The sequence below is a fragment of the Abramis brama genome (genome assembly GCF_963993115.1).
Source record: "Abramis brama genome assembly, chromosome: 13".
In the NCBI taxonomy this organism is placed as follows: domain Eukaryota; kingdom Metazoa; phylum Chordata; class Actinopteri; order Cypriniformes; family Leuciscidae; genus Abramis; species Abramis brama.
The window spans coordinates 25550690-25560704 of NC_139975.1; the positions used below are offsets into that span (position 1 = coordinate 25550690).

General features: G+C 40.1%; 1 protein-coding gene across 7 annotated transcripts in view; it reads left to right on the forward strand.

The window, feature by feature from the left end:
* kdm3b (lysine (K)-specific demethylase 3B) overlaps positions 1-8002 on the forward strand; it is a 29576-nt gene extending 21574 nt beyond the window's left edge. For all 7 annotated transcript variants that reach the window (XM_084133367.1, XM_084133370.1, XM_084133368.1 and 4 more), the window contains 4 exons: positions 4220-4359; positions 4546-4722; positions 6868-7002; positions 7109-8002. In XM_084133367.1, the coding sequence (XP_083989493.1) occupies positions 4220-4359; positions 4546-4722; positions 6868-7002; positions 7109-7189 (533 nt within the window). In that variant the 3' untranslated portion in view covers positions 7190-8002. The remainder of the gene's footprint in view (positions 1-4219; positions 4360-4545; positions 4723-6867; positions 7003-7108) is intronic.
* Positions 8003-10015: the final 2013 nt, after the last annotated feature.

The following is a 10015-nucleotide window of genomic DNA, read 5'->3' on the forward strand; positions in this document are numbered from 1 at the left end:
CTTTCTTGTAGTTCACAAGTTATCACATTCAGTTCCTTTTTAAGATAAAAAGTCAAAACATGTCGTTATTGTGTTTGGTAGTTCTGCCACACAATGAGGAATAGTAACAATTTTCCCACTCTGTGTGTGTGGTATTAATCTTTTCTAACATGCTCTGAAGCCCTGCTCCATTATGTTTGCACAAGTGTTTTGCAAGTGAGTGAGTAACTGATGGTGATGGAAGTGATTATTGGAATCCCACTGTTGTAATAAGTCCCTAATACCTGACAGTTATCAATGAGGCGGCTTTCACACTGGGCACGTTCGCTGCGGTCCGAGTCCGAGCGCGATTGTTCCCGGTCCTGAAACGTTTGTCTGGTTTCACACTCAACTTGATTCTATCGAACCCTGTTGTGTTAACATGCACTGAATGTCTTCACAAACGTGCACGGTGCATGACAGAAAACAGGACGTGGGTCAATAAATTGTGTTTTTTATTAATTTGGTGCTATTATGCGCAGCAGATTGAACGACACTTCACTGCAAACAGACTCTTTTAAGGAGACCGTGGATTGCGAGCTATTCATTAATTAATTGCGCTCACTCTGCACAATGACACTGCACTCTCACTCATGCTTGTATCCAAGGGAAATCATCACCACTGTCATCCCTCACATGTGTTTTGTTGAACTGAAATGCATGTGTGCAGGTTACTTTAATTCCTGAACAAGTGCGCACCCGAGTTGCTTTCACATTCACGCGAATCGCACCACAGTTCGAGTGCAACTAAACTTAGACCACCGCCTTCAGGTAGCCTCAGGTTCGGGACCCCGGGTCCGCACGACAGCTTTCACATTACCAATTTTCCATGCAAACCGTGCTCCGTTTTCAACTAAACTGCCAGTGTGAAGCACCCTTGTGTTGGTGACTGCGACAGTCTTAAACAGCAAGAAAAGAGTAGGGATGTCCCGATCAAGTTTTTTGGGCCCCCTGATCAGATTCGAGTCATTGCAATTTGAGTATCTGCTGATATGAAGTCCTGATCCGATACTTGTATATTCTTAGTGCTTTGTGCACAAACACTTCAAGTACATTTTAAGTTATTAAAATCAATCCAATGTAGATAGGGATGTAATTCCAATAAAACAATCACTAACTACAGTAATTATATTTATAGGCCTGTGTGTGTGTGTGTCTCTTTCTAGTTTTGGTTGTTGGGTAGGGAGAAGAGAGCATGTTGTCGCAAATAGCAGAATACGCTGTCAGATAAGGTGATGGTGTTAACAGCGTAACAAAGAATTAATCGTACGTGTTAACATTAATTTTGACAGCCCTATTGTTAGTATTAAATATTTACTTGCCCGACTAATGCTTTAGAGACCCTGTGCAGTATGGCATTAAATGGACAAAACAGTGCAAGCGCATGAACAGGGGGCAAGTGAATTACAGCAGTGTGAGCACAGTGACAAAGCTTGCACGTAAAATGTAAACCTGCAGAAATCGCAAAGCCCAAACTTGAGCACAAAAAAAAAAGATTGTGCACAGATCAACACAGTGTGAGGAGAAATAACAAAACTGTGAGTCCTGACAGGGCTCACACACGTACAACTGACCACAAGTGCGAGTTGTATTCTGTACACGCATGGAGATCTGAACACGCATGCAAGATGCAATGTTAGAAACCCAGTCATACTATTGAATGGTCGTGCAACATTTTCTCATTTTCCCCTGAGACGAGAGAAATCTGTATTTGCCTCTTTACACTTCCTCCTACAATGACGCAAAAATCGTCATTTTGCGTCATTGTAGGAGGAAGTGTAAGAGGGGGGGATTTCTGTTAAGACCACAAGCACTAGTTCCCACCCTTTCAAACCCGCCCATAGGGGGTTGGACCTAATGCGCTAACAGACCTATCACAGATCAGTGCCAGTGCGTTTGATTTCACCGGCAGAAACCTGCATGTCCGGCCGTCGAGATCGTCCTAAATGTCCGGGATTCGGCTTTGCTTTCTACGGTCGCCATTCATTGTTTACATGCACACCTTTTGTTTCAATCTAACTGAATTCATTCCGATTGGTGAATCTGAATGTAGTGTTTACATGAACGCTAAACAAGTGATCGGTTGATGTGCGTTTTACCATTGCTAAGAAAATACCCGCTCCTCCGTGAGAGATACGAGACCAGTGCGTCTCACAGGTGTCGCTCATCAGTAATCACGCCACCGGCCTCGCGTCGTTCTCCCGCGGCCTTACGGTGTGTTCACACGGGGCGTCAGCGTCAACGCTTCCCATTGACTTTGAATGGGTGACGTCAAGCGTTGCCGAAAAGAATTGTGGATCCGTCGGCGGCGCTTCACTGGCGTTGCTCGCGGCAGAAGTTGAGAATTTTTCAACTTCTGCCGCGAGCAACGCCAGTGAAGCGCCGCAGACGGAAGCGTCAGCCAATCAGGATCGCTCTATGCAAATACAGTAGCCAGGCGGCAGCCAATCACGTTCATCCTGTTCAATGAAGCTTGTTGTTGAGTTCCTGTCTAATTTCATTGGCTGACGCTGCTATGACCATGGCGTCAGTGCCAAACTTCAGCCACGCCTTCCGTCAAGCGTTGACGCTGACGCCCCGTGTGAACACACCGTGAGTCTCGTCCTGCTCGCCACAGTAAACACAATGAATGGCGACTGTAGAACGCAAAAGCCGAATCCCGGACATTTTGTGCGATATGCGATCTCAAAAACCCGGGCAGACTCACGGAGACTACTAGTAACTTAGCTTAGCTTTATTGTTTACAACTGCTCTCTAACCGGTAGGGGTGGCTTGGGGAGTGGCCTCGTAGAGCAGCGAAGCAAGTGCATTCTGGGAGTTGTTGTCTTTCATCCACATGAGCCAAAAATACATTTTCTGGCTTTTCTCAGTCTAGAAAGCTCCAAATTCAAAAATAATTTCACATTTCTTCTACATAAATGACCCAATTTAAATACACATTCATCTTTCCAGAGGTGGAGTGTCCCTTTAAACAATGTGTAAACACAAAAAATAGTGACACTTCATTTTGTATTTCATTCACATCATGAGCAGTCAGCAGTCATCCGTGGCCCATAACCAAGTAAACACTATAATAAATAAATAATTTAATATTTTTGTAGAAATTATAATCTACTGTACTGGAGTGCAGAAATGCTACACAGAACAAATGGCCATATTTAAGATGGCATGTTTGAAAAAAAACAAATAAATGGAACATTTTTGTGATGCTGGTGTCAGGTTAAATGAAAACGCGCTGTCTGTATGTTTCTTTTTTCATTAATACCACAGCAGTATATAACTGTCTTTATAGAAATCTTGAAATATTTATTTTCTACAAAAAGCAAATCAAATTGTATCTTAATTTTAAATGGACAGCAATATATTTGTCATGTCTGGCAATTTGAAAAATGTTTTATTGGGGTCTATAAAAGTTCAAGCCCCCCTGTAGTCAATAATTTTATTCCTCATCTCATCTTTGATCACCAAAATGACATTTAAATGTATTCTCCTAGAAAACAATTTTTCATGCCTCGTTTAGTTTACGCGGTTCTATGTCTCTGTCTTTGGTTCACTGCAGTTTTAAGGAGAAAATACTCAGCAATGGTGTTGACTTATGAATTTGTACATGGTTTGTCTTAAAGCATATTAAATACAACACTTATAAACAACATTTAAAAGCTTGATTTTCACCACAGGGGGACTTCAAATAAAAATGTAATGATCTATAAGCCTTTCACATTTCTACACTAGTTCATTTGTATAACTGTGGTGTACGGACAGTATAGTTTTCTATAATTAGATTAATGCATTTCTATTCATAGAGATGGAAAATGATAGAAAAACATTAGGCTTAAAAGATTCCTTATCCTGTGGTACATTAATACCACAACTTTCATTTGAAATAGCTGACTGTTTGGTCAGAAAGCAAACGTATCCCTTTAACATAATACAAGCAGCAGAGTTGAGCAAACTAGATTTTTGGATTCACGATTTCTGCAGGTGTACATTTTACGTGTGAGCTTTGTCACTGTGCTCACGATTCTGTGTTTATGGGTATGCACTGTTTTGTCCATTTAAAGCCATAGTGTTGACACAAAGGAGGCTCTTACGATCAATATGAATAGTAAAGCTGTAGTTCGCTGTCTTGTGTAAAAGTCTTTATGTTTTCAATAAGTTATGATTGTGTGTTTGTTTACTGACCAAGCTATTATTACTGCAGAGGTGATGCTGACCATTGAAGAGGGTGATGTGGATGACATGACTAAGAAAAGAGTCTACGAGATCAAGGAGAAACCTGGAGCTCTCTGGCACATCTACGCCGCTAAAGACGCCGAAAAGATCCGCGAGCTCCTGCGAAAGGTGAAAGAATGATGATGTTTGTTTGATGTTATTGCTTTTAAAGTTTTAGTTTACCCAAAAAAAGAAGATTGCCCAAACCTAATGCCTTGAGGACATTTTTAATGTCACATTTAGGCAATGTTCTCTACTTTCTATGTTTTTCATACGGTATGAATGACTGAAGTTAATTTCACCCATTTATTGCAGGTTGGAGAAGAACAAGGACAAGAGAACCCACCAGACCACGATCCTATCCATGACCAGAGCTGGTACCTGGACCAGACGCTGCGCCACAGGCTGTTCGAGGAGTATGGAGTCCAGGGCTGGTCCATTGTGCAGTTTTTGGGAGATGCCGTGTTCATCCCAGCTGGAGCGCCACATCAGGTTAGTTACTGAGATCATGTCCACCAGAGTTCAGTTCAAATTCATGCACTTGAAACTAGGGGTGTGCGATATTGACACAATTATATCTCGGTAGTTTTGGTGATTTTGTCGATAGCGATAATTAGACAATTTGTTGAGTGTGTTTTTGTGCTGGTACGTTTAACTGACTCCTGAAGTTTTTCATATTCTTTATCAGAAATAAACGTTTTCATTAAGGGCTTTATAACCTTTATGCATTATGCATAATTAAAATAATAAGAAACATACTACTTCCATGTTGCTACTGTCACGTGACCTACCAGCGTCAGTTACGTCGCTTCACTGTCAGTGTCCATCGAATGCGCACTTCAGAATCTCACTGGAAGTAGTAGATCATCCAGGTACTGTACGCCTACTGTTTTTCGCATATTATGCATTCGGGACAAACTACTCTTTTGGCTTACTGTTTTTCGCATACTATATAGTAAGGAAGTATTTGATTTCAGATGCAGCGACAGTCTATATGAATGGATCATTGAATCATTGGTTCGTTGGAAAATGCTGATTCTTTCAGGAAAGAAACACCAATGTGATGCACTGAGACGGTTGTGTTGTGATTGGTTTGGAGCTATTTTTATTGGCAAAACGGAGCAAAAAGACTATATTTTACATGTGAAAAAAAAACAAAAAAAATTCTAGTATTTTGAGAATAAAGTCGAAACGTTTCGAGAATAAAGTCGTGGAATACAGTCTTCTGTAGAAGTTGCGTGCGCATTCATAACGGCCCGCGTCCACTGGTACACAGGGCGTTTCCAATTCTGATTTTTGTGTGTGTGTGTGTGTGTGTCTGTGTAAAGAAATGCACTTGTGAAGTCGAACTGCCTCAGACATGGATCTACACAAAATAGTAGCTTTTTACTTTTATCTGGACTTTCAACAAAAAGAAAATTCGAGGTGCCAATCTACCAACATGCATTATCATGGCGTTGCCAATAGACGAGCACAGACTCCGCCGGAGTAGGTTCACAATCTGGTCGAAGCTTTATGTGGCAAGTGTTTTTGACGTTTATTCGTGCTCGTCTATAATAGGCAACACTATCTGGGTCGAGAACACTTAACAGTAACCGCACTAATTCCCACTTCACCGTTCTGGATACATTTTAAGTGCATCATTCTGTACCCAATCATTTGGCCAGATCCCGTGATTTCCTCAAATATAATAACCACTGGTGGTAGTTGAGGAGAGATTCCCTGAAATGATTGTAAAGCGCTTTTAAGTGTAGGCCTACAGTAAACATATGAAAGTGCTATATAAATGCCTCATTCATGCATTCATTCATTAAGCTGGATATCTTGATCCAGTCCGATCGAGACGTTTTGGCTTCACTTTTCAGGGCTTGTGCGGCACGCTTGGGAATAACTGAAAAAGGTTACTCCATACCTAGTCTCGCGTAGCCAGACCTTCAGACTGACGGCTGAAGGTCAGGACTATATCGCAGCTTTTCTTGGCCAAGGACCGCCCAAGAGGACGTTTGACTGACATGTAACGCAACCAATCACAGTTCGCTTTGTTCCGCGTCATGTTTAGGGGCGTGGCAATATAATGTCGACGTCCCTACAATAACAGACCGGTGTGCACCTAATAAATTATTCATTCAAGAACGTTGTGCAAGTTTACTGCAACAATGGAGCCGCGAACTTCATATACTTTTTGAAAATCCAGCGTTTAATTGATCCTGGCAAGCGCTCATTGCCACAGTTGTAAACACAACGGCTTTCTTCTTCCACGAGGGGTTTTGGCATCACAGCATTTGTTTCCAGGCGGGCCGATAAAGAATGCGACACACACGTCTCCCGGACATCCTGTAGAATTCAACCAATCAGTTCGCGACTTCGAAACTCCTGAAGTGTTTCCAGAAAAGTGTGCCATATGCATCAGACGTTCAGCCAACGTTCCGTGGGCGTGACGTCTGAGGCTGAGACTACTCCATACCTGTCCGCTTCGTGTCGTGCCTAAAAACTCCCCTTAGCTGTTCTAAATTCACTGTGAACCACTGCTTCACAGGGCTTATTGCTTTATTACGATATTATCGTAGACGATACATATGACGCACCCCTACTTGACACATAAATACTAATTTAATTTCCTCATCTTGGTTTTGCTAGGTGCACAATCTGTACAGCTGTATCAAGGTTGCAGAGGACTTTGTTTCTCCTGAACACGTGAAGCACTGTTTTAGACTGACGCAAGAGTTCCGGCATCTTTCCAACACTCACACGAACCACGAGGACAAGCTACAGGTATTTCTATATGTCCCGCCAAACCTGATGTGACTTTCTTCTGTGGAGCACAAAATAAATTTTTCAGCGTTTATGCCTGATCATGTTGTGTTTGTGTTGTTCACAGGTGAAGAACATCATCTACCATGCTGTGAAGGATGCTGTGGGAACACTAAAAGCCCATGAGCCCAAGATAGGCCGCTCTTAGTTGGAGAGATTTGGGTTTGGACGAGGCCAGTGCGCTCGCAAAACAAGCTGTTTATAATGGAACGTCTCTCAGCGTTTTGGTAGGATGAAGATGCTGCTTCATCAGTGTTACAAAAGCATTGTTTAGTTTTACAATCCTTTTCTCTGTATTTAAAAAGTCTGTTTTTTGCTCCGCGTTTAAAGTTTGTTGGACTGTTCAGAGAGCTGGTGATTATAAGCTGACATGAATCTTTTAAAAGGCCTTCAACAAGGTTTTTCTATGACTTCTGTGAAAAGTGAGCACTGGGTTTCCTTCTTAGAAAACATTCATTCTGTGCTCTTCAATGAAGGAGAGCTTTTAGTTAAGATGGGGGTCAGCAGAAATGAAAATGATTAAAAGATTCCCACCACCTTGTCCAGGAGAGGTGGAGATGAACATGGAAGGGAACTAGACCAAAGTTTTTTAGGTTTGAGGTTGTTGTTTTTTTTTTGATGAAAACATGTCCTTTTGCTTTTTTTGTAATATGCCATTTAGGTAATTTCACTGACAACAGGAGTTAGACTGGCGTTGAGGAACAGTCATTCAAGAATCAACAATTCCAGTTCTGCAGAACTACTGCTCATTAATATGTACCAATATATATATTGATCTTAGCAGTGTGTATGATTTTTTTTTTTCACAATAAAGATTTACAAGAAAGGATTTGGCCCTGTTGTTTGGAAATGACACAATGAATTTCTTAGCTATCTATTTGTTAAATGCTTACTATTTTATTTTATAAGACATTTTGTGGTTCATGGATGGCATTGCAATAAACTAAAGCTTTTGAAATATTGTCGGTTTACCTTGACATTTTCTTGATGCACGAGGCAAACGTTAGCTGTAATCGGTGTTTAACAAATAACTTTTGACTTGTGCTTCTGTAAAGTTTTGTAGGAAAAATCTGAAAATTGTGCATTTAACCCCTTAACCCCAGAAGGCATTTTTAGAGTTGTTTTGTCTGAGTGACGCACAAAACTAAAGACTCATAACTCCAAAACTCTAACAGGGAGAGTCAAAAGGTAGGTATCGTTTGATAGAACTCTTTTCAAACATTACATTTGGACATTCTCCTGCCGAGAAACTGCTGATGAATACAAAAAAATATATATAATTTTTATTATGATTTTGCATATCTCCAGGGTTCTCAAGTTTTATCAAAAGCTTGGAGAGAGATCACATGTGGTTAGGGGAGGAGCCCTAATGGAGCCCCGCCCCCGTCCCCCAATTTTACCCATTGTTCATAACCAGCACAAATTTAAATTATAACAACTGGTAAATCTGATAAATGACAGAGCAATTCATCACATCAATTATACTCTTTAATGTTAGGCTATATTTCTAAATTACAAATATACAAAAATTACAAAAATATAACAAATTGCTCCAGTTTGGAAAAACAAATGTATTAAAACATATTATATAAACACAAACTTTTATGTTAGAAGCGATTAATCGATTTGACAGCACTAGTTTTAACATTTTTTTTTTTTTTTTTTTTCAATGTTTGTTGTAGTATATATTTTATTATAGTTTTTTTTCTTTCTAATATACATTTTTGAGTCATGAATAATATTATCATTTTCTTGAACTTATAAAAACTCCGGTACAATGCTAATTATTATCTCAAATGGTAAAATATATTTTTGCTTTTTCCCTGACATCTTTGAAAAATACAAATGCAATGGCAATGATTAATGTATGTTTTGACAGGATATAAAATATTACCCAGAGCACTCTGCTTTAATACATGTAGCCTTAATGTAACTAGAAAGACTATTAAGTATAATATATCATTTAAAATAAAATTAAGAAATACATCTTCATTCCTTCCCATACCCACTAACATTTCCCTTAAGCCGCGTTTCCACCGAAATTACCCGGAACAATTTGTCCCAGGAACTTTTTTCCCAGGAACTTTTTTTGCCCCGTACCGGTGGCTTTCTGCGTTTACACCGCGGTCTAAAGTACCGGGAAGGTAAACTGCAGTAATCAGTTTTGAGCGCCACATTTATAATAAGTATGGAGGAGATTCAAACTGTGCTGCAGTTATGTATTGGTTTACTAACGAGGTAATTAACAAAACAAAATAGACGAGCACTGATACTAAAGCGTGTTCAGAAAACTCGTATGCGTATAAAATTAGACAACGTATGCAGTTATTGTGAGATGCCTGGGACGAACGCGCAAAAATTTCCTCTTTCGCAAATACGCTTAAAAAAAGCCTGAACCCCGTCTATCAATCATAAATAGTGACAGTCTTGTAAATAGTTGTTTGTTACTAACCTCAAAGCGCTATTTCAATCCTGTTATAGTAAATTTATAACATGGTTTGGAGTGCCTTGCAATAGATGACAATGTGTTAACATAATGACTTAATAATAAAAGCTGTGGCAGAAAAGAGACGAGCACTGATAAAGCGTGTTCAGTAAGCTCGTAATGCTAACGTTAGATATAAAATTTGTATGTTATCAGCTATTGCGGACATTGACCGTGAGATGGCGAACGCGCAGGGACGAACGCGCAGAAAGTTTCCTCTTCCACAAAATAAAGCCTGAAACTCGTCGCCAGTCCACCAGTTTTTTTATTAAATTCCATATTTGCAGACAGACAACTCTTACTGCATGAAGCCACGACACGAACCGCAATAGATTTTTTAAAAAGGGAGGTTAAAAATAAATAAAATGCTGCGTGGAGTCATCCAACCAAAATTAAGCGTAAACACAACCAATCAGCTTGTGCAGAGCACAAGTCCCACCCCTGAAAGTTCCTGAACTTTGAAAAAGTACTACCTCGTGAGCAGGGACT